We start from the raw sequence: 26,399 nt of genomic DNA, 5'->3' as shown, positions 1-26,399 counted from the left end.
AAAATTTATAAAATTACATACGAGAAAAAGCATCACACAGTTAATAATTTACTGATTTAATAATAATGAAAGTTTATCGATAAAATTAATATAAAAACTAAAACTTAATAATATAATTTATCTTTTTATTCGTAAACACTTTCGAAAATCTTAAAATAATATAATACATAAATTAGATTCAAGGTCTTTATAACAAGTGTCTAATAACTGAGGAACCCACGTGTCAACTATAGACCTAACCAAAGTGTAAAAAGAGTATACACAAGATTTTCAACAATTTCTGATTTGCATATTTATATATTCGCAAGCATAAAGATGTGTGTAGAAATGCTTGTATTGACCGACATAAGGTGGATAAGATGCAATATTTTTTCACCCATATATATTATGGATAAGAATAAATCGTTATAGTTGAAACCGATTCTGTTAATCCAAACATTTTAATTTTTGGATTTTATTGGATCTGAAATAAAGATATTAACTTTATATTTTGTTTAAAAAAAAGGGATGGGAATTTTAATAAAACCTAAAACAATAAATTAACTGATGAGATAAACGGAGTCAACATTTGAATATTATGCTAAATTTTGTGAGTAGAGAATAACGATAAACCAATTTCCGAGAAACAGCCATAAAACGGCCATACAGAACGGAGGACAGTCTGCGAACCTGACGAGGCAATCGATAATAAAAGAAAGAAAGAAAGGAGATAAGTCTTTGTCTCTCCCTTGGGCCTCTGGCCAACCCCCACACACTACCATTCAATTATTTGACTAACACGTCTTTAACGAATATTTACCTTTTTGGCATCATTTAATATATATTTCTCAAAATAATACTCTTTCGGTTGAGCTGGTGACAGGCGCGTCCCCGAGAACGCGCTTTATCCGTGTTTTCGTTGAGTTGGATGCCACGTGTGGAAGACGCATCCCCGGGATGCGCCTTTCGTCAGCTCGACTGCCACGCATTTTGTTTAATAATAAATATTTTATTTTTATTATTATTATAAATTAATAATATATTATGTAAAGTATTTCGATTATAATGTAAGAATTATCAAATGTATTTTGTTAATGTGTGTTAAAGGTGGAGTTAATTATCTACATTAATATGATATAACAATATATGAAAACCAGTTTTGACTTTATTGTAGTTATAGAAAAATGTATGAAATTATAATATTACACATATGGTTATATTATTATTTTTGATTTTGATTATCGATCTATTAATTTTATCAGTTAATTATTTAAATGTTATCAATTTAGTCATCTCTTATCAATATTTAACGAAAATATTGATGCATAAGTTAATAAATTAGTATAATTACATATTTAATCTTCAAGACTTACATATTTTATGAAATTAGTCTTATTGAAAATTTAATTTAATAAATTTAATCCTCTAATCAGAACATGAAATGTGTCATCGTATACATAAATTTTTTAATAACTTTTAATTTGTTTAATTTAATATTTTTCTCTACTTAGAAGGTAGAATTATTATTATATTTTAAAAAAAATTATAACTAATAATATTAATTATTATATTAAATAAATATATTAAAAATATTTGTGTATTTAAAAGTTAACAAAAATTATTTAGGTGTACATACATTGATAAATTATATAAATGCAATAACATTAAATTATTAGAAACAAAAACATTCATTTAAATACAATATTAATTACATAAGAGTTAACGGTTATATGATGATAACAGAACTGGACATTTTTTTCTATTGTGCCCGATGTTTCTACAATGCCCACATCGTTTTTGTTCTGTTGACTTCTCCCGAATATCTATATCACAATGTATTCTAGTAGATTTTGGACGACCTGAGTCCCTCAATAGTAATGGATCTGGTACAATTATAAGCCAAGTTTGAATCTCATTTGGGTCTCTTTCGTTTCCTATGGGCGGAACCTCAAATTCATATACCTTGAATACTTGTGAAAGTTGGTATACGGGATCAACATAATTTTTGTAGTCCAAATGCGAATTTGAGCAAGCAATAATGACATGAGAGCATGGATATTTGAGTGCTTGAAAGAAACCACAATCACACCACCTCTCTTGCAGATTAACTCTGAAAGAGTTAGCTCCAATTCCTTGCAGCGGACGTGGCATTTCGGTTACACGAAACAATTCACGGGTGCGAGAAAAATTTGTAACTAACATCCCATTTGATGCAACCACTTTTTTCTGTAAATCAACTACTAGTATTGGGTGGTAAATATGTCCGTTTTGCATCCAAGTAAGAACTTGTCCACCGAGCTTTGTAAAGAGTTGACCCAAATGAAAATAAGTCGTTTTAACCAACGCCGTGACTGGTAAATGACACGCCCCCTTTAAGGTTGAATTTATTGCTTCAATTTAAGTATTGTGAACTATAATTGAAATATAACTTTTAATTTCGAATACAATTGGAATATTAAGTTGAAATTTAATGTTAAATTTCGAATACTATAATTTATATTTTAAATTTAAATTTTGAATAATATTATTTTTATTTTTATTTTAAATTTTGAATAATATAATTTGTATTTTAAAAACATTTATCAAACATTTAATGTTAAATGTGAATAAAAAATAACATTAAAAATATGTATGTAACAACCATGAAACATTTAAATAACATAACCAAATTACATAAAATTCTAAAATATAACTATTTAAATAACATTAAATACAACTGGATCACCGATGTCGTCTTCTCGAATGAGTTCCACATGGCGGTGGTTGTCTATTTCGTGGAGGATTTCTTCGTGGAACTTGTTCTTCAATCTCCTCATCTTCACTATCATCATCAGCAGCATTTTCTTCATTTGGTGTAGATGACGCTGAAGGGGCTGAAGGGCCTGTATAAAATAACGACCCTGGAGGAGTGCTAGTAATAATTCCACCGCTCCCCGGGAACTGTGAAAACTGTGGAAACATTGGCATCGATGTCTGTGATCCAGATGGAGATTGAGGTGTCTGCGGAGAAGCACCACCAGCCAAATAAGATGCATATGAACCATATGTTGGATCATTAAACATAGTCGTATATGCACCTCCATATGGTATAAAACCCTGCGGGCTAGGCATGTAACCTGGCGGGCTAGGAATGTAACCCTGCGGGCTCGGAATGTAACCCTGCGGAGATGGCATATAAACTGGTGGGCTTGGCATATGAAGTGGAGGGCTGGGCATGTACCCTTGCGGCATCGGCAGATAAGGATGTTGTGGTGGGACTGATGCAGAACCGGTAGCGCCTTCTCTCCATCCACGCGTCGGGGGACGATGATATTGAGACGGTTGACGTCTTTCTCGGCGCCTAGGAATGTTAACCCCTCGTGCTTTCGCCAAAAGTATAAACGGCTTCCCATTTTCATTAAACCAGTCCATATAGTTATCTGTAACCATATGACCAGTTTCAGCGTAATATTGTCGAGGGGCCAACAGTGTATATTGGTTCTCCCAAAGCGCAATCCAATCTCTGTGTCTCACCACCCAGTTAACATCTTTCTTTCCTCGTCTATCTATGTTATGCACGTCGTCTAAATTCCTAGGTGCTCCAGAAATATATTGCGTACAACCATACTGACGGAGCACGCGATCAACTGGATGCCACTCAATAATAGCATAACATATAAGAGGTATAACCGATATCCATACCTCTAATGACCCACTAAGGTGGGGTGGGATGCAAGCTTTCACTTCATCGCTCGCATAAGGTATCCACTGAAACTGAAATATAAATATACAATTCAAATAAATAAAATATTTTAATTATATCTAGCATTTTAAATTAAAATATTAATAATTAAACAAATTTAAAAACATACCTCAGACCCAGCTTTCGTATCAATAAGTAAACTAATTTCCTCTAACCCAGTAGGTATACTTTTATGGTCATTTCTTTTCATCGACCACCTATGAAATATAATATAAACTAAATATCACTCTATTTAATTAAAAATATTTAAATCAAAATTTAGTTCGAAAATTACCTCAACAATAAGGGGAATACGTATGGTTCATTCATGATCGGGCATAAGAAAGGCATGTGGAACCACGCCCATGATTGTAGAAGTATAAGACATCCACCGATAGCAGTTTTCTTATAATTCGTCGCCCGACACATTTCTCTAAAGAGAAATGCCAAAACTACAGCGCCCCAACTATATCTTCCAGCTTCATCAAAATCGATCAGATGCCGCAACCACATACAATGCACCTGGTTGCGATATTTGTCGGGCATCAATATTCCTCCAATTATTCGTAGAATATATGTCCGAGCACATGCCTTTGCTTGATCCTCTGAAACATTTTCATTTAAAACCTCAAAAATTAGCTTTCAACCAAGATAAAGCTATTCTACCTCCATTAAACTCTGGCGGAGCAGCTCCAAGATAATCAATGCACATTGATTGCCAATCACCATCCGCCATTCCACACATCATATTTCCGTCGACGGGAAGCCCCAGATGCATAGAGACATCATCTAATGTAATTGTGGCCTCTCCACATGGAATGTGAAAAGTGTGTGTCTCGGGCCTCCACCTCTCAATCAGTACAGAAATTAGGACAGGTTCGAGTTTGCAACCGCCTATAATTGTTGCAATATACACGAACCCGGCAGAAGCCAAATATGGAAAAATACGTTCCGGTGTCGGTATACGTGGATTTTTAATAAAAGTCTCTAAAATACGATCAGTATCCTAAATAATATACATTATAAAAAATAAAAATTAATATAAATTCATAATAACTTTAAAATAAAAATAAATTTAAATATTAACATTAATTATAAAAAATATTACTATATCGCTAAAATGTCTGGAGATATGATCAATATCCAATCACAACAGTATTTCGTTTTCCATTATAATTGTAGACAAAACAATATAATTAGCAAAAAAAATTAATAATTCTAAATAAATAATAATTATATAAATATTATTTTAATAAAAAAATAATATTTACATAAATATATTAATATAAAATATAATAACTATTTAAAAAATACTAACATAAAAATAAATTTCTTACCACTAATAACAAATTTAAAACTCAAATAGTTGGAGAATTTGAGTTATATAAGAGAGGGAGAATATGATTTTGGTGTGAAGAATGAGAGAGGGTTGAGGGGGTTTATATAGGGAAGGAGGGAGTAGTTAGGAAAAACGGATGGGGGCATTTATGGCATTTAATGGAAGGCGCGTCTCCGAGGATGCGTTTTCCACACGTGTCAGTCGAGTCAGTGAAGACGTGTCTCCGGGGATGCGCCTTCCACACGTGACATCCAACTCAACGAAAACACAGGTAAAGCGTGTCCCCGAAGACGCACCTTTCGTCAGCTCAACCGAAAGGGTGCCACTTCAAAAAAAATATATATTAAATGATGAAAAAAAAAATAAATATTCGTTAAAGTTTGATCAAATAGCCCCACCATTCATCAACACGTCATCCACCAGAAACCGCCCCTTTGTATTTGGATAAGGACGTCCCCCCTCCCCTTTATTTAAACACTCCCTCCATCCCTTTGTCTATTGTTTATTCTAATCTCCCAATTCTCACTGTCAATTATTATCAATCAATCAATTAATACCTGGGTCCGTTGTCTGCCCATTGTTTCTATTTCCCCCTTTCTTTTTTCTTTATATAATCTAATATTTGGCTCTGAAACGACGACTGGAGGCTTGGGGTTCTGTTTGTTCTCGAGGGGGATTTGAAGATTTGAGTATTTGGGTTGATCATTTGGTTTTCGATCAATGACGAGTGTTGTCGGTATGATCGGTGGAAGGGTTGTTCTTCGTGGATGCAAGTTAAGGAAAAGGGAAAGAAGAAGAAGGCGAACAGAGCTAGAGTTTGTTGTTCTTATTCTTCTTCGGTTATGGATCCTTACAAAACCCTCAGGATCCAACCCGGCGCCTCTGAATCCGAGGTCAAAAAGGCCTTCAGGCAACTTGCCCTTCAGGTACTTTTTTAATAGATTTTCCCCATTCATTTTTTTATTGTGGGAGCTCGTTGATCTGATTGGTTTTTTTTTTTTTGGATTAATTTCAGTATCACCCAGACGTTTGCAGAGGTAGCAATTGCGGGGTTCAGTTTCAAACGATCAATGAAGCTTATGATGTATGTTTTTGTTTATCTTACTATCAGATGGTATCGATTCTTAAAAAAAAAAGCATTGGGGAATTTTTAAGATATAGTTTAATTTTATTTCCCAAATCATAAAAAATGAAAATAATAATGAGAAGCTGGAATGATTCCAGATTTCACATTGCTGTTGCTGAAAGGGTGTTGGATATTTGGAATTGCAGATGGTAATGAGTAAATTAAGAGGGGAGACGACGGCAACAGAAACGTTGGAGGAAGAAATAGATGAGGCGATGAGGGGAATGGAGGAATCAGATTGGGATTTGTGGGAGGAATGGATGGGATGGGATGGGAAGGAGCTGGAATTCGTGATTATTCTTCCCATATTAATCCTTACATTTGATCAACACCACGCTGTTTATTATCCCCCCCCCCCATGCAATGCAACCCACAGCCGGTGGTTGCCCCCCTACTTTGTATATAAAATCATTCCAATTGCATTAATTTGCTCGCGGAAAAAAAAAAGCTTGACAAGATAAATAAATGAACTCAATTTATCAATTACTTCTTATGAAAAGAGATGCGATAAATAACTACAAGCCCCCTAAATTTTTCATAAAATTCGGGTTTTGATCACACAATTTGCTCATCCAAACTTGCAATCTAATAAACAATGTTTAAGATTTATTCGAGTAGAAAATAAGCAACATAGTGGCCCATTCTTTAGTCATGGTCCACTTGCATAGATTTCATTAATCGAATAAAAGTTACCATGAGATGCTATAACTAGGGATATCTTTTGTACGGGTCGTTTGAATGAAACCTTCAATCCAAAAAAAGGGAAAAAATAAAAGAAAAAAACAAATGGTGATATGAGTAGTAAGTACTACGTGCCAAAGCCTTTCAACTTCCATTACCGTGCAACTTCAAGTCTCATCCTTATCCACGTCAAATTTATGGATGGACCTTATCACATCATGTTTACATTACACAGCATTTTAACTAATAAATTATTAATATATAAAACGCACAATTCATTAAATTAAATATGTAATATATTTATTATTTGAACCTTTCTAAAAGATGTAGTATAATAGTAGTATCACACTAAAAAAACTTAGGTTTTTCTCTGTACAATTTTTTTTACCAATTTTAATGTTCGCATATATATTGTTTTTATTTTATTTTATTCTATTAAAGTATAGTTTTACTTGTTTCTTGTTTTTTTTAATAATTTCATTTTTATGATATGTTTTGGGTTATTTGGTTGTTATTTTCTTTTATCTTTTTTTTTCAGGGTTAAATTTAATATCACTATAACTTATCAAAATGTCATTTATTATCATGTTGAATCTCCCTATCTTGGACATCCAGATTGGATTTGAATATGTGATTTGTGTTTGTAGATAGTTATTTCATGTCGTTCGATTCTGATTTGTGGTTTGTTGGTGATCTTTCAATAACTTGATTATTTTTGTAGTTCGTTTGCTGATGTAGTCAGATCTATTTGTATCTACATTTTGTTCAAGTTTATTTGGTTAGATTTTTAACCTTTTCCTTATATGGTCATCTTGTGATCTTAAGTGACAGTACTTTTCTTGTATTAATTTACGATTATGTTTGTAAACATTTATTGTAATTTAGATTTTTTCTATACTTCATAAAACTAACTTCTTCTAGTGAATAAAACTAGCTTCTTCTATTGAAAAAATTAACGTTTATAAATCATATCGAATCCGTAACACCCTTACCCATATTTAATTCCAAAATACAATTCAGAATGTCACAAACTAATTTTCTAGCATTCAAATTTAAACCATATATTGATTTATACATCAATTCATAATTAATTTTTTTTAACCAAACTAATTTCGTTTTCAAGCAGTAATTTATAATTCATAATTATAACATATAACAAATAAAACTATATGTATTTTACTTAAACTAAAATTTATCTTAATATCGGATTATTAACTTGCAGTCCATTTTTTATAACTATCATAATCTATATACTATTCATTAAACTACTATTAGGTAAACCATTACAAACCTGTTTTAAGCATAGTTTATTCCAAAATACCATTAACACTTATATACATGCAAACTAGAAAATCAAAATACATTATAAAGATGTCATTATCGATACTGAAGATACACACCTCGACATGTACGATACCGAATACTCCTTACTTCGATTTCTTCTTTTTACATGCGCGTGAATATCGTCACACGCTAAGTATACACTTAGTGAGGCAATCATAGTAATAGTCAATATAATACAACACATAAATATAAATAAATAACAATACTCAATGTATTATGGTCATTTTACTTGTATTTCAGTCATGTTACCATTTATTAACATGATATAAACCACGTATAAAATTTCTTACTAATATAATCGCCCAAATATATGCATATGAGAACCCTAGGTACATGAGTTAAATATGCACCGAAGTGCTAATACACATAAGGCCGTGTCCACCATATGCACTAAGTGTCATTTGTATACACCATAGTGCTAAATCAAATATACAACCTATTGTTGGACTCTATGGCATGCCAGTTATACCACTGTCCGTCAATGACATATTTGGGCATATATTCTACATTTATTTCATCCATGGCAATGTATATCAACATAATTCAACATTGAGCAGTTCATAACTGAAATATCTGTTAGGATTTTCGGAAGCTCGAATCGACAACCGGAATGATTTACAAAGAGGGGTCGGAATGGTTTTGTGTTTAGGGAGTAAAGAGATTGAAAGATAGAGAATTGCACAGCGATTTATAGTGGTTCGACTTTCTCAACCAAAGTCTACATCCACTACCTTAGCTCCTCACCAAGGATTTTCTAATAAATTCACTAATTTATTCTTTCTTTTGAGGACAAAGAGATAACCTTACAACTCCCTAGTTTTTCTGGGCTAAACTATAACCTTTCCCTTTTACAAAAGGATAAGAAATGTAAACAAGAAAACCTCTCTAAGGTAGGTGTTTACAAGAATTAAGCTCACAAGAACAAAATATTTACAAGAGAAAGATGAAATAAGAATGAAAAACTCTTCTCTTGTGTTTGATTGCTTGGATAGTTGTTCTCTTGCTTCTTCAAGTTTCCTTAGCTTGTATTTATAGCTTGGAATGTATTTGATGTCGTATATAACCGTTGGGAATGTTTTGGAGCCGTTTGGGGATGATTTTTCGAAAATGTTAAAATTAAACCATATGCATAAACATTCAAATTTAGGTCAAAAATTAAGTGCATTTGCAATACCAATTGTTGAAATTTGATATTGATTGTTAAAATTAAGTGCATTTGCATAAAGTTTTCAAAAATGTTATGCATTTCGAAAAATCTGATATCAATTGTTAGAGAGATATCATTTTCATTTAAACCATATGCATAAACATTCAAATTTAGGTCAAAAATTAAAATTTGTAAAATCAAAGAATTTTAAAATTTGATATCAATTGTTAGAAGATATCATTTGCATTAAAACCAATTTTGACCAAAATTTTATTATGATGAACTAAAAATTATTAAAACTTTAAAATTGTTCATCATATACATCTTTTCAACATACATGAGATTAAAACAATAATGCATAATCACTTAAAACCAAAACTCATGCATGCTTAAAATCAAATGGGCAACCAAATAACCAAAATTAAAAACATTAAGCTTAGAGGTTACCCATTCCTTTTTCATGTGTGGCTAGAACATCTTGAATATCGTCATTTTCATCACCATTGCTCCCACACACATACAAGAGACATTTATTTCGATTTTGGTATCAAACTTGCTTTGGATCCTTCAACGTTAGTTTCAATGCCTCTTGTTCCTTTCAGAACCCATACTTGCCTAATTTTAAAACGTTTTTCTATCTTTAAAGGACAAGTATGTTCCTTATGACTATGATAATGACAATGTGAGCATATTGATATTATTGAACTAGATGAATTATTTAAAATGATCTCTTTTTCTTTTGTTAAACTTTCAAGCTTAATTTTCAAATCAAAATTTTCTTTTTCAATACTTTCAAATTTTATTTTTGAAAGCTCCAAATCCTTCTTCAATAATTCATTTTAATTTTCAAAATCCCTTTTAGTTTCTAGAAGAAGTTTGTTTAATTTGAAAATTTCTTTTTCAAAGTTTTCCGGTTTCATTTTTGAAAGCTCTAACTCCTTTTTCAAAATTTCATTTTGATTTTCTAAGTCTGTTTTAGCTTTCAAAAGAATATCATTTTTAGCTATAAATTTAGAAATCAAATTTTTATATTTGGAGTTCATGGTCTCAAACTCCGAAAATAATTCATCATAGGCATCTTGTAACTCATTAAAAGAACGTAAATTTAATTTAGTTGAGTTTGAAGATATCTTGTGCTCTTCAAGAGCCGTTAAGCACACCATCTTTGTTGGTTCTTGTTTCTTGTTTCCATGGATTTCCTCGAGCTTATTCCAAAGCTCCTTGGCACTTGAACACAAAGAACCTCCTTCATTGATTTCAGGATCAAATGCACAAAATACTATGTGCATGGCCTTGGCATTTGTTGAGTTTTCTTTCGTTCTTTGTCACTCCACTTTTTCTTCTTCTTCTTTGGAGATGAATATTCGTTCTTGATTATCTCCTATGCATCAAGATCATTGGACTGGATGAATATCTTCATTAATTTCTTCCAATGACGATAGTCGGCTCCATTGAAGTATTGAGGCTTGTCCGTTGGTAGGGAGTCTTCCATGTGGAACGAGCCGGAGGTGGAAGCCATCTTCTCGGTTGTGTTGGGAATTGGTAGAGCTTCTTCGAGGACCGTTTCAAGGCGCTTAAACCTTCTTAACGAGTTAGGCTTTGATATTAATTGTTGGGATTTTCAGAAGCTCGAATCGATAATCGAAATAGTTTGCAAAGAGGGGTCAGAATGTTTTGTATTTAGGGAGTAAGGAGATTGAAATATAGAGAATTGCACAGCAATTTATAGTGGTTTGACTTTCTCAACCAAAGTCTACGTCCACTACCTTAGCTCCTCACCAAGGATTTTTCAACAAATTCACTAATTTGTTCTTTCTTTTGATGACAAAGAGATAACCTTACAACTCCCTAGTTTTTTCTGGGCTAAACTATAACCTTTCCCTTTTATAAAAGGATAAGAAATGTTAACAAGAAAACCTCTCTAAGGTAGGTGTTTACAAGAATTAAGCTCACAAGAACAAAATATTTACAAGAGAAAGATGAAATAAGAATGAAAAACTCTTCTCTTGTGTTTGATTGCTTGGATAGTTGTTCTCTTGCTTCTTCAAGTGTCTTTAGCTTGTATTTATAGCTTGGAATGTATTTGATGTCGTATATAACCGTTGGGGATGATTTTTCTACTAAAAAAGGATGCCCATAACATGGTGCATCGGTGCACTATCAATGTGCATCGATACCCCTTCATTAAATTCAAATAAACTAGTCGTTACTAGCCGTTGTAGCCTTGGTGCATGGATGCACATCAAGGTGCATCGATGCATAGATGCACTAGTGGAAGGTGCATGGATGCACTGCAGGGGTGCATGGATGCACTGCAGGAGTGCATGGATGCACTTTGACACCCTTTAGCATTTTTGCTCAAATCTGGATTTAATGGACTTTGAATTATTTTTGAAACCTTTTTAAAACTTTGAATAAATTCAATTCAAGTCCAAAAACATTTTGCCTTTAAATCAACAATAACATTCATGATATAGCATCATAAATAAATTAATGATTAATGCATTTTATATTAACCTTTGGCATATTTGAAACATGTCAAATATATGATCAATGACATAAATATCATGCTAATATAAAAAATAGACTCGTCGCAAGTCTTCCTAATGATGTATAAAACATACATGTATCATATTATGTATGCATTGCATGTTAGAATCTATCTAACCCATCTGTATATAGTGTAGGAAAAATTCATAATATTCATTCCAATACAACATTGTAATTATAATGTTTCCTACACTTTATTTCCACCTTAACTTACTTGAATTCACCTTTAAAATCACAATTTCACCTTAAACCCTTATTTTTCTCTTTTAGGCTTTAAGGATTAATCATAAAAAAATTCATATTTCAAGTCTAAATCCAAGAATTTAATCTTCAAATTAATCCTTGAAATATACCAAATATCATAAATAAGTCATTTGAATTTTCCTATAAATTTTCCCTTAAGAAACCATATGGCCTAAAATAATCCATCACCTTCCAAGGTGTTTTCAAGATCCAAACAACAAATTTAAACATGTATTGTAATTTTCTACCATAACCTTCATCAAATTCAAGCTTTGAATATAATTCTCAAATTTTTTTCTAAAGTGTCATTTTGGTCACTATTAGGATTCAACCATTCTTCACATTTTCAAGCTTGAATAAACATGTTAAGGCATACAAAATAATATTCTCATCATATCTAACATAAAAATCAATTCAAAGCATCAACCCCTTAACTTTTCATCTTTTCCAAAGGGATCCCTAAAGGAAAACTAATAGATTTTTCATTACTCGGAACATGAAATCAACATCACAACACGTATATCATCATTTTCTAGCCTTAAAACCTCAAATTTCATTATCCTTTATTCATATTTTTCATAAATTTAAGGTTATAATCATGAACAATATGAACAAATGATACCAAATGAAAGAGAATTCAATAAAGAACAAAATAAGATTTCATGTCTTAACCTTAAATCTAACTCAAAATACTAAAAAATTAAAATATTTATGTAATCCAAAATGAAATTTTTAAGTATATCATTATATTTGGGTTTAAATCAAGTTTGGCCTCATATCACTATGTATTCTCAGGTTTACGGTTTTGAACTTTTATTTAATTTTTCTTACTTAGAATTATTAGTTAGATGTCATGGTCGGAGGAGAAGGACGTGAGGAAGGAAGAGAAGACGATCGAGGAAGCGAAGAGAGAATTGGGAAAAATGTAAAACAAGGGTTAGGTATTGCTGAAGGAATTGGGGATTATTACCTGAAGAAGTGAGTATCACGTGAAGAACACGAGTTCATTAAACCCATCAATTATTTGAAGACCCAACAGCCGTGAGCCCAACAGAGGAGTCCAAGAATGATATGTAGTAATAGAATCAGTTAGAAAATATACCAGCTGGCTTGTTAGATTTTATAGTACGATTGTATAAAAATAAATGTACCTGGAAAGGGACGATTATGCATGTTTTTCACTGAATGAATTATGAATTTCCTTAATCTTTTCTGCTTCTATTCTTAAATCTCCTTTTTCTCTACTTCATCATCTCACTTTCATCACAAATTGGTATCTCAGAGCCAAATTTTCCTGGCAAATTGTTATTGCAATGCCAAAGAAAAATCATAATATGACTGAAACATCATAAATTTCAGCATTACATAAACAACTGGAGAAGTTATCAACGTTGGTCAAGCAATCCCAAGATGACACGAAGATTCCTAAATGGTGGGAGAATCAAGAAAATTGACTTTCTTCATTGGAATCCAAGATGGCCACTAATCAAGGGTATGTGGAAGAATTATTGAAGATCTTAACTGGTAGAAATGGGGATTAGAACCAGTCTGATAATAAGCATGTACAATCCCCTAACGCTTCTAAAACAGAAGGAAAACAACCTGTAAAAGTCATTGTGCTTAATGATAAGATTAGGTTTACTTATAAACCTGATGAACCTGAAATTTTAAGATCTAAACTAGGGGATTTACCTAGTTTAAAAAATGATGTCCAAGTAGGAGAGAACAAAGCAGTTAGAAACAATATAGTCAGTTTGTAAGTGGATAGAAGAGGCACCGAAGGTTCCTATAATACTGCAGGGTTAATGTGGCATAGACCCAAGATTGAGCTGCCCTTTTTTGAAGGAAATAATCCTAGAGGGTGGATACAAAAATGCCTCAAGTATTTTTCTTTATGTAATATTACATAGGAACAAAAGGTGGAGGTGGCTACAACGTATTTAATGGGGAAGGCAGAAATCTGGTTCGATGGTTATATTATGCAAAAGCATCATGTGACATGGCATAAATTTGAGGCAGATCTTTGTCATAGATTCTGTGATAGGTACTTTGCTGACATAGTTGAGGAATTATCAAAGTTAGTGCAAAAGGGATCTGTGAAGGAGTACCAGGACAGGTTTGAGGAATTACAGCCTCATATGTTGTTACAAAATCCTACTCTAGATGAAGAGTTTTTTGTTTCTCTTTTTATTAGTGGGCTAAGAGAAGATATCAAGCATAGAGTCAAGGTTTTGGAACCAAAGACACTCTCTGAAGCTTGCAGACAAGCTAAATTGTATGAGCTTTCTGTGGAATAAGAGAATAAAAGAGGGAGAGCATTTTTTAGAAACCCACTACCTACTACTAAACCTAATTTACCAACCCCACAACATAAAGGTTCATCTAGTCTGCCTCCAAAACAGAATCTATTGGATTACAAGAGACAGAATAACCTATGTGTTCTCTCCAGGGCATCAATGTAAGACAAAGCAATTGAATATGATGATTGAAGAAGAACCTATTTTATCCTCAGAAACTGTACCAAATGAGACAGAACAACAAGTATTACAAGAAGATGAGAGCCTAGAAATTTCTATGAATGTTATCACTGGGTGTATTGGTCATAATACACTAAGGATTCAAGGCACTATTCTAGGCAGACCAATGAACATATTAATTGACAGTGGTAGCACCCACAATTTCTTAACACCTCAATGGGCTGATGCAGGGATTCAAGTGACTACACCATATCCTTTAACTATTACAGTGGTCAATGGACAACAACTTTACAGTGCAGCTAGGTGTAATAGGGTGGAATGGAAAATGCAGGGACATTCTTTTATTCATGATTTTAGATTTTTTTTAATTTGGGGGAAGTGATGTGGTCCTATGTGTTGATTGGATGAAGTTTTTCAGTCCTATCTTGATGGACTTTAATAAACTGACACTCAGTTTTGTACATCAAGATGAACAGATTATTATACATGGATAACAACCCTCAAGCGTTTTGCAAAAGATTTCAAGAGCTACACTATTGAAGATGACAATTTTAAATTCTGCTATATTGGGGTATGTTGTTTTGATGAATATGACAAAAAATTCAAGGCCTACTCTACAGCTATTCAGCCATTATTGGAGAAATACAGTTCTATTTTTGTTGAGCCTACAAGTCTTCCATCTACAAGAAACCATGATCATGTTATCACTTTAAAGCCTGATTCTATGTCTATTAATTTAAGGCCTTATAGATTTCCTCATAACCAAAAAGATGAAGTGGAAAAACAGATTGCTACTATGTTATCCTCTTCTATTATTCAACCTAGCAAAAGTCCCTTTACTTCTCCATGCCTTCTTATTAAAAAGAATGATGGTACATGGAGGTTCTGTGTTGATTATAGACAGTTGAACAACATGACAATTAAGGATAAATTTCCTATTACTTTTGTTGAGGATTTATTGGATGAACTACATGGGGCTGTCTACTTTTCAAAGATTGATCTAAGGTCAAGTTACTGACAGATCAGGATCGAAAAGGAAGACATTTATAAAACAACATTCAGAACTCATCAGGGTCATTATGAATTTAAGGTAATGCCCTTTGGTTTAACTAATGCTCCTGCAACATTTCAGGCTTTGATGAATGAATTATTTAGTTCATTCTTTAGGAAGTTTGTTTTGGTGTTTTTTGATGACATATTAGTTTACAGCAGCTCTATGACAGATCATATTCTGCATTTACAATTGGTTTTGGATGTTTTGCACAGTAATCAGCTATTTGCAAACTGTCTAAGTGTTTCTTTGGTCAGACCCAAGTAGAGTACTTAGGCCATATTATTTCAGCTGTTGGTGTTGCTACTGATCCTAGCAAGGTAGAAGCAATGAGAAATTGGCCTTTACCTAAATCCTTAAAATCATTGAAGGGATTTTTGGGTTTGACAGGCTATTATAGAAGATTTATCAAAGATTATGGTACTATTAGTAAACCTTTGACTCAAATGCTGAAAAAGGACTGCTTTAAGTGGAACAGTGCATCTTTGACTGCTTTTGATGAGCTTAAGAGAACCATGTGTCTTGCACCTGTATTATCTCTACCAGACTTCACTAAATTTTTTTATTTAGAGACTGATGTTAGCTCTGGAGGCATAGGGGCTATTTTATCATAGGAGGGTAGACCTATAGCATTTTTTAGTAAAGCTCCCAGTCCTAGACATGATGCTCTATCTATTTATGAGAATGAATACCTTGATATTTTATTAGCAGTCTCCAAGTGGAGACACTATTTAGAGAGCAAACCTTTTATCATTAAAATTGATCATGAGCCTCTAAAATACTTATTAGAGCATAAACTCACTGCTGCTATTCAAAAAAGGGGGCTGACAAAATTATTGGGATTGGATTATACAATCCAATACAGGAAAGGTAAATCAAATGTGGTGGCAGATGCTTTATCCAGGGAGTGGAAGATTAGGGTCAGTGTCTTGTCATGGGAACTACCCTAGTTATTCCTACTTGGGTTCAAGAAGTTGAGAGTTACAAGGATGATTTAGTGGCTACTGAGTGGATTTTCAGTTTAACTGTGACTCCTACTGCTGATTCTAAGTGGAAATATTCCAAAGGAATTCTCATATTTCAAGATAGGGTATATATTGGCACTAAAGGCTCTCTTAGGCTACAAATTCTTCAAACCCTACATGACTCACCTCATGGAGGCCATTCAAGAACTCAGGCCACTTATCAAAGAATTAGAAGTTATTGTTATTGGCCTAAACTTAAGGCCATGGTGGCTAATTATGTAAGGGCTTGTATAGTTTGTCAGCAAACTAAAGTGAAGCATGTTGTTAAACCTGGTTTACTTCAGCCACTGCCTATTCCTCAACAGGCTTGGGAGGTAATCACTATGGATTTTATAGAGGGTTTAACTACTTCTTTTAAGAAGAATTGTATCTTGGTGGTGGTTGATAAGTTCACCAAGTACAGTCATTTTGTGGCACCATCACACCCTTATAATGCTGCTGAAGTAGCTAAACTATATTTGGACAACATTTACAAGTTGCATGTCCAGCCTAAAGTGGTCATTTCAGACAAAGATAAAACCTTCACTAGTCTCTTTTGGAGAGAACTAATGAAGAAGCTTGGTACTAAGACTCTATTTAGTACTGCCTATCACCCAGAGACTGATGAACAAAGTGAAAGGGTAAATCAGTGTCTTGAGCAGTATCTAAGGGGTTTGTGTTTCTCCCAACCAAAACAGTGGGCTAAATGGTTGTCTCATGCAGAGTGGTAGTATAATGTCACCTATCATACATCCCTAAAGCTAACATCATTTCAAGCCTTATATGGGTATGCACCCCCTACAATGGTGTGGCACTCAGACTCACCAGTGCACTCTGTCAGTGAACTAATGCATACTAGAGAAGACATTCGCATACTAGTCAAATTACATTTAAAAAATGCAGCTAATCACATGAAACAGAAAGCTGATAAGAAACGATCTGAAAGGAATTTTGTAGTAGGAGATGAGGTGTACCTGAAATTACAACCTTATCACCAAACATCATTGGCTCTGCGCAAAAACCTAAAGTTAGCAACTCGATACTATGGCCCTTACAAAATTACAGAAAAGATTGGTGAGGTAGCTTATCGTTTGGCTTTACCTGAGACATCACAGTTACATCTGGTTTTCCATGTGAGTCTTTTGAAGAAGCACATTGGACAAACAACCACTTCTTCTACGGATCCTCCTGACATAACCGAGGAAGGTGAAATTAAAATTGAGTCTGCCCAAATCATGGGAAGAAGAATTGTAAACAGAAACCACAAACCTAATACTCAACTGTTGGTACGATGGAAGAATATGGATGACTCGTGCGATACTTGGGAGGACTATATTGTACTTCGAGGATAGTTTCCCAACTTTGATCCTTGGGGACAAGGATCTGCTCCAGCGACGGGTATTGTCATGGTCGGAGGAGAATGACATGAGGAATGAAGAGAAGACGATTGGGTAAGCGAAGAGAGAATTGGGAAAAATGTAAAACAAGGGTTAGTGATTGTTGAAGGAATTGGGGATTATTACCTGAAGAAGTGAGTATCACGTGAAGAGCACGGGTTCATTAAACCCATCAGTTATTTGAAGACCCAACAACCGTGAGCCCAACAGAGGAGTCCAAGGATGATATGCAGTAACATAATCAGTTAGAAAATATGCCAGCTGGCTTGTTAGATTTTATAGTACGATTGTATACAAATAAATGTACCTGCAAAGGGATGATTATGCATGTTTTTCACTGAATGAATTATGAATTTCCTCAATCTTTTCTGCTTCTATTCTGAAATCTCCTTTTTCTCTACTTCATCATCTCACTTTCATCACAATAGATGATTTTAAATTTAAGTTATTTGAACATTTTTATATGTATTTCTTTTAATAGTTTAGAGTGATTACAATGTGGTATCTGTTTAGAATCTTTTTTAATCTATTGACAACGTATATACACTTTGCATATGCAACTGCTCGAATTCTAGTTCTCAAGAAAGAATAACGCTCCCTTTAATCACTGAAACCGTTTGATAGATTCATTTTTATATGTATTTTGAGCTTTTCTTTTTATCGATATAAAAATACTTTGTTTTGAAAACTTAATTCACATAGGCATTCCATTTCTCTTTGTAGTTCCGAATGACCCCATGGTATGGTAATGGCCACGATTTCTAATTGGTGCAGTAATGAAGAATGTTTGCTCAAATTTGGATTTAGATACTGCAACGAATAAAGAGGGGCCCACGGTTCGCGACCATATCCAATTATCATTGTTTTGTAATCCCAGCGTGAAAGGCTTCAGCAAATTCCAGAAAAGTATGGGATAATCAATCACTTGCTCCCCCACTGCTAACCCCTCCCCCCCCCCCCCCCCCCACACACACACACAATGTCGACCTCAACCTCAAATCTGCTCCTCCGGGTGTGCTCGGTTCTTCTGGTACTCGGCACGGTCACCGCCACAGACCATATCGTTGGTGCTAACAAAGGCTGGAACCCTGGCATCAACTACACCCTTTGGACCAACAATCACACCTTCTATGTTGGAGACTTCATCTGTACTCCCTCTCTTTAACTATCACTTTGTTTTGTATCTCCAGTTTTCTACTATTTCACTTCTGTTTTCCCGAGAAAAGAAGGGAAAGAAAGATGGGTTTGTTTCCCTCCTGAATGAAGCACTAGTTAATGATTGTGGTGTGGGTATTTTAATTCTATCAACTGTGCTTTTGGGGTTACTGCAAAAATAGCCTTCTTGAACCTGCATTTTCAATTTGCAGTTTTGTACTAGTGTGTGGATGACTGTTCATGTTGGATCTAGTTTGAATACCTTAGATAATATCACATGACTTGATCCTATGATATTTACTCTGGCTTTCCTTGGAGCCTTCAGGTACCAGAAGACACAATACAATGTGTTTGAAGTGAACCAAACCGGGTTTGACAACTGCACAACGGAAGAAGCAGTAGGGAACTGGAGCAGTGGCAAGGATTTTATACCACTGAAGAAGCCCAAGAGGTACTACTTCATTTGTGGGAATGGGCAGTGCTTCAATGGCATGAAGGTCTCAGTGGTTGTTCACCCACTGCCTTCTCCTACTGCCTCACCTGTTGGCCATCATGCATCGAACAGCACCAATGCCGCTGGACTGGTAGCGTTGCCAAGGGGCGTGACTGGTTTAAGGGCTTTGGCTCTGGCATTAGCTTGGATTTGGTTTGGATCTGGGTGGATCTAGCACGACTTTCAGTTTGCTTGTTTAAGCTTTTGTTAGTGAACTGCCTCATTTATTCTTCTTTAATTGTTCAGCCAAAACGTGTGGTGTTTCATTGATGAAGTTGAATTCTCGCTAATTTGATTTTCCTTTTGTTCTTTAATAACGTGTATTTTCTTAGTAGCACATCCCAACTTTCCTGCAACTGCTACAGCTCTTCAAACCAAAATTTTTCATGTAAAATTCTTTTAATTGTTTAAATTCTAAACCCAAAATCTCAGCTTGAAATATGAAAATTTGTAGTTAAAACCCTTACTTGGAAACCATAAAAATGTCTCATTTATATCAAAACCACTATTGGGTCAAAATATTCAAATTTAGTCATTACATTTATGTATATACACTTTTTAAATTTATAGTTTAGCATGTTATGTTTTTGTTTTTATATTTGAGTCATATGAGTACATAATATGTTAATATGCATGGTTTATATTTTTTTAATTAAAATATATGTATAATTTTTTTTGTATGTCACGTTGTATGATATTTTTAATTTTGTTTAATTAATTTTGGCATGACATCACTTTTTGCATAATTTGCATGATAGTCTCACGTGCATAACTCGACCTATTACATAACCGGACTAAGGGTAATATTCTTTTAATTTAAAATTATCTTGAGTGGCCTGTCTTAACTGATTAGAGGGCTTTTATGACCATTTTAAATTAAAAGTGTATCCTGAAAGTGAAACCAAAAAATTGATTCGTCACCTAAAATTTGGGAACGAAAGAAAATGAAGTGTTCGTTTATTTAAGTTTATCGAGAAAAGGTTTTTATAGCTTTTAAGATATGGTCTCGATATTTGTAAATAATTGAACACTCTTTATCTTTCTAAAACGACTCGGTAATGTTAATTTAATTTATTTGAGTGTTTTGAATGTTTTTAAATTTACATATTTATTTTATGGGATCAAAAATCAAATTAAGTTCGAATTTGTAAAATTCAATGCAAAGACATTAATTAATCGACTAGGTACTGTTTTAGGGCGTTGTGGGGGTGCTAATCCTTCTCCGCACGTAACCGACTCCCAAACTCGGATTTTGGTAACGCATACCTTAATCACACCCTAATCAAGGATTGGTGGCGACTCTTCGAACCGTATTTTTTCGATTGTAAAGGAAATTCAAAATTTTTTGAAACTAGCGGTCTTTTAAATCACATTTGTTTTTTAAATTAAAAATCAATTAAAAGATGATAATTAAGAATTAATGTGGTTTTTAAATCTCATTTTTTCACTTTTAAGAAAAAAATCGTTTCGACAGAAACACCATAATTCTTTTTTATTTTTCTTAATTTGCCCCTACAGTCGCATTGTACCCTTTTTTTCAAACGAGGAGCAGCTATGGCGTGTCACTTGGGCTTATTTATCCATCCTATTCTTTGCCACTCAACCGCCATGGCCCCTCTCTTAAATTTCCCATTCCAATCACGCACTGTGCAATTAATGTATTCCCAAACGCACCTTTTAATTTTAATTTATTAAAATTATTATCCCATTTCATTCAAAGAAATTCTAATTTAAATCTCATTTGAGTTAATTTAATTTTGTTTTAATATTCACTAAAATTTATTGAATTGTCTCCACAGTAATGAAGAATTCATGGAACTTATCACCACTTGGAGCTCTGGAAAATTTGTCCACGGCCATGTGAATCGCAACAATCCATGCCAAGTTTATGATGGAATATTCTGGGAAAAGAATACATTGAATATTCTGGGAAGCAGCGTAAGCTCAATCTGTTTCATATATTTGGGGCTCCAATCTAATATTTAATTACATGTTGATCTTAAGTAGATTTATGATGTAATCCATGCAAAAGGACAGTTATAGACACTGTTTCCATGTGAGTTTTCTTTGACTGTATTCCCCAGTGTTTTAGCTTTCGGCCATTATCACCAGTGAAATCAAAAGGCTATCTCTATTAAGAAAGAAAGAAAAAAAAAACCAGAGGTTTAAATAAAGGTGGACCAATATAAATTAATCCACCGTGTTGCAGAAACTTCCCACTATTTCTCTGAAAATATGGAACCCCAAAACTCCAGGCGGCCAGTGAGTGACTTTTATGTCATTATTGGAAGCATTAAATGCGGAGTTTGAATCTTTCTTCTTCCTTTATCGTGTCGTCACCACCAACACGGCCACTCTGCTAACATATTTCTGTAAAAATAGTTTGCTGCCTATAATTGTAAATAATGAAATTAAAATTTCAAATGAAGTGAAGAAGAAAAAGCAAAAGGTGTTGCACCGAAATGCTTTTTGTTGGAGACTGTGCACCGTGTTAAATAGTAAAAGCTGCAGAACGTAGCAGAGAAGAGATGGACAATACATAAAATAGCTTCCAGAAAACAAAGGCCCATGCTTCCCAGTTTTCAAACAATGCACGACACTGCCAGTGGTCATCTATAATTCTATATTCACAATGTTCGAATGAAGATTGTATGGAAAATTACCTTCATAATCATAATTAACATGTCTACGTTTGCAATTTAAATCCATGTTGGGACCTGTGTTTCCTGTGTGCAAGTGCAACTGAATGAGCAATACTGTTTTCCTGATCTAATATATGCCTCATGTTAGTAGAGAGAAAAAAACAAGTTGAAATAATTCATATAATATACATACAACATCATCATAATACACACCTTCAGTCCTCCCCACATACGTTTTCAAGTCGCAACTTTGCAATCAATATATCTAAATCCTATATTACACTCATCAAGTCACCAAAACTCCAAACATGACAGCAAAAGCAGAAACAAAATTGAAAAAGGATTAGCAAAAAAGACTAATCTGCATTGGCCTTCTGTTTTCTCCTTGATCTGCTGTATAGTTTAGATGGCGGTGACGGAGAAAACTCGACTGGAACTGGTGGGAGATCCATCTCCCCTTTCAAGATCTTTACAATTTCCATGATATCCGGTCGCAACTCGGGCATTTTCTGCAGGCAATTAAGTGCTAAATTTATGCACAAGCTTGCCTGCTCCTTGTTGTACTCATCTTTCAATCTCTCATCAACGAGTTCTAATATGTTTCCGGATTGAGCTAAATGCCTACACCAGCTTATTAAGTTTGCCTTTTCAAGCTTCATAGGTGAAGCAAGGACATGCAACGGCCTCCTACCAGATACGATCACAAGGATCAAAACTCCTAAACTGTAAATATCAGCTTTCTCCATTAAGTAGCTGCACCCACCGTACTCCGGCGCAACATAACACAAAGTCCCTCTCATGCTCGTCGTGCTGCTTAGCTCCCGACTGAAAAGATCACCACTCCACATTTCGCTTCCGATGGAATTGTTGTTCTTTCTCCTCCATCCCCTTCTAAAACTGAACTCTCCATTCGCATCACAGGCATCTTGATCCGGTTCCCTGAACTTGTTGCTCCTGCAAAAATAAAACCGCCTTCCCAGATCAAAATGTGGCGTTTTAAACCCTTTCTTCCACTTTGTCTTAAGCTGCTTCAGCTTACTATCCTTTTTGCTTGTCTCACCTAAATGGTCATCTTTCCACCATTCTTGCATCTTCCTGTGCGACTTTTTCCGGTTTTTCCTTCCTTTTGGTTTAGGTTCTTTCTTCTCGAAACCCTTATCCAAAGCATCAAACACAAGTCCTTGCATCTGGGGTTCACTAACATCTTCTAACTTATCTAACTGAGTTGAATTGTCCAACTCAATTTTCTCAGGACTTGGCTTTTTCTCATCATTCCAATCAGGATTTGATGGACATATTTGGCTTCCAATCCACTCCATTACATAATCTTTACTGCACAATTCACCACTACCATCTTGCCTCCACCACCAATCCTTTCCCCATTGTTTCATACTGGCCGGCGTCCCTGCCGCCTCATCAGCACCCAAATTTGCACTAGAATTCAGCTCCTTAGTGTGATCAATACTACCCAACTCATCATCATAAGGCACAAACTTAGTATTCCAATCATCCCCACCAGTATCCACACATGTAACCTCCTTCCCTTTTCCATTAATCCCACCCTTACAATCACTATCACTGGCTAAGTTTGCATTAAAATTCAAAGAACTTATACTGAAGGCCCTAACATTATAACACTTTTTACTATTTTTTGAAGAAGAAGAAGCTTGTAAAGCAAGGGCAAAGTCTACCTCAGTGTTGTTGCTCTCCTCCATAGGAGTCCCAGTAGCTGGTGTATGTTCACCAGTAGTTCCTCCCAAAGTCCCAGACAACTCTTGGCTCTTCCATAGTTCTTGACTCCTCCCCAAATCTTGACTGAACAAATCCATTCCAAACTCACCTTCTACCTTAATTCTCGACAACCCAAAATCTGAAATCTTCGCTCTATAATCAGAATCAAGCAACACATTGCTGGGCTTGATATCTCCATGAATCACCGGGGGATCACAACCGAAGTGAAGAAACTCGAGAGCTTTAGCAACATCGAGGATGACATCAAACCTTCTTTGCCAGTTCATGCTCAAATGACCATCTCCAAAAAGTGATTCTTGCAAGCTTTTATTAGGCATATACTCGTAAACAAGCAAACGCTTGTTTTTTTCAACACAATATCCCAAAAGGGTAACCAGAAAAGGTGATCTTAGCCCACCGAGAATCTGCAACTCGTTTTGGAACTCTCTCTCGGTTTGCAAGGAGAGCGTATCAAGCCTTTTGATTGCAAACAATTTACCATCTCTGACAATGCCACGAAAGACGGTACCCGAACCACCTTTTCCAATGATATTAGCGTCATCGAAATCATCGGTAGCATTCTTCAAGTCCTTGTAACAAAACCTTTGGAGCTTGAGAGGAGCACTGGAGTCAAAAGGGATGGTTCTGGCTCGGTTTGAAAGAGAGTTCCAAAGATGGTAAAGGAAGTAAATTATAGTAAAGAGGATAACAGCCGAAGAAGAGATAGCTAAGACCAAGAATATAACTCTGGTCTTGTTGAGGAAACTTGGTCTTGACAGGCTCGAACCTGGAGATAAAGGCCTTGAAGGCATGCTTTTCCCCCCCTCTTGGTTCAGTTTCTGTGTATCTCAAAATCTCTTGATATAGTCCCTAGATTCAGCAAGAAAATGAATTGGAAATAGAAATCAGGAAATGGGTTTCTTTTTCTTTTATCATTCCCATCTTCAAACAATCCTCACTCTTTTTTTCTTTCTTGTAAATGCTGATTTATTGCTCTGTATCCAATGTGAGATTGCTTCACAGTTGGACGATGGAGCGAAAAAAAAATCTGATAATTGTAGTTTAGTGTATGATGATTTATGAATTTGACAAAAAATTAATGGGATTCCTTTACAGAAATTAATTTATGAAAAGGATAAAAGAGGGTCCCTCTGAATGTTTGACCGAAAGAGGATGTTTTGTTTGATGCACATAAAGGTAATACTGCTACTGTAAGATAATCAAAACAAATACTGACGAAGGGAAGGAAATGGGGCGCGCAATATGTGGATTGCAGTGATTAGGTTAACGTAAATCATTCTGTATACGGCTCAACTCACGCGCATTGTTTCCCGCGTGCGAGGATTTTTTTATTTTGTTATTTACTAGTATATTTTTTAAAACACCGATATTTCATCTATAGATCGAGTTAATTTAAATTGAATTTTATAAAAATTTGTTATGAGATGATCTCTCAACTCAGTTTATTCCATTCATGAATATCTTAATTTAAATCTCAGACCAATTGATCCTTAGTTTATGAATATATTTAAGTTATTTAAAGTTTTAACATTCAATATCATTAAACTGGCTGATAATTGATGATATATATATTTTTGTTGTTCTCTCAATTTTAAAGTTTTTCGTAGATTAATTTGAATCGAATTCAAGACCTTGCTTGTTTAATCGTATTACATAAATATTTCTTTTTAAGTTGGAACAATCCCCAATGAGTGTTACTACCTTTTGATGACATCGTAGAAACTCTTGTTTTGAAACGCAATAAGAAGCTAAGAGAATATAGTTGTGTAACTTTTAGAAGTAGCAAAAGGATCATTAGTTATCAAAGTAGCAATGAAAATTTTAAGTTGGAATGCCATTTTCTTAATATACTTGATAACTAAGGATGCATTGTTTCTTGCCATCAAAGTTGTATCCATGCTAACTATATTTTCATACCAATTTATATGTCACCAAACCTTGTCATTATTAAATAAATATAGTTTAACCAAGACTACTATTGTTTTTTTCCCCAATGGAAAATATTGACTTTATAAAACTTTGTTTTGGATTTATGTTTTACAAAAGTTTTAAGTAAAAGTTTGATTTTTTTTATCTATGATGTTTGTTGATGGCAATAAGGGTATTTCATCAGCTACAAATAGTTCATCTTTTTTTTTATTTAAACAGAGAGTTGTAGTCGATGAGATGATGACAGTCGTTAATCGATCGATAGTTTTCTGTTAGGAACAAAGAAAAAGAATCTTTGAGAAATGATTAATAATCTTTTTAGTTATGCTCGAAATTCAAATACTACGATCGAAAAAAATGACTGATGTC

General features: G+C 34.3%; 2 protein-coding genes and 1 pseudogene across 2 annotated transcripts; 2 read left to right on the top strand and 1 right to left on the bottom strand.

Annotated features, from left to right (window-relative positions):
* Nucleotides 1-5,744: 5,744 nt before the first annotated feature.
* On the top strand, nucleotides 5,745-6,540 carry LOC120133516 (annotated as a pseudogene).
* Nucleotides 6,541-19,014: 12,474 nt separating this feature from the next.
* LOC120133464 (mavicyanin-like) lies at nucleotides 19,015-19,981 on the top strand. Its single transcript, XM_039150041.1, has 2 exons — nucleotides 19,015-19,207; nucleotides 19,533-19,981. Exons 1-2 carry the CDS (start codon nucleotides 19,039-19,041, stop codon nucleotides 19,880-19,882), a joined length of 519 nt encoding a protein of 172 aa, XP_039005972.1. The 5' UTR covers nucleotides 19,015-19,038; the 3' UTR covers nucleotides 19,883-19,981.
* A 2,529-nt stretch (nucleotides 19,982-22,510) lies between these two features.
* On the bottom strand, nucleotides 22,511-25,041 carry LOC120133515 (putative receptor-like protein kinase At1g80870). Its single transcript, XM_039150085.1, has one exon. It carries the CDS (start codon nucleotides 24,890-24,892, stop codon nucleotides 22,706-22,708), a length of 2,187 nt encoding a protein of 728 aa, XP_039006016.1. The 5' UTR covers nucleotides 24,893-25,041; the 3' UTR covers nucleotides 22,511-22,705.
* Between the last annotated feature and the right edge of the window lie 1,358 nt (nucleotides 25,042-26,399).

The sequence above is a fragment of the Hibiscus syriacus genome, unplaced genomic scaffold (genome assembly GCF_006381635.1).
Source record: "Hibiscus syriacus cultivar Baekdansim isolate YM2019G1 unplaced genomic scaffold, ASM638163v2 tig00110580_pilon, whole genome shotgun sequence".
Lineage (NCBI taxonomy): Eukaryota > Viridiplantae > Streptophyta > Magnoliopsida > Malvales > Malvaceae > Hibiscus > Hibiscus syriacus.
This window is presented reverse-complemented; position numbering and strand designations above follow the sequence as displayed.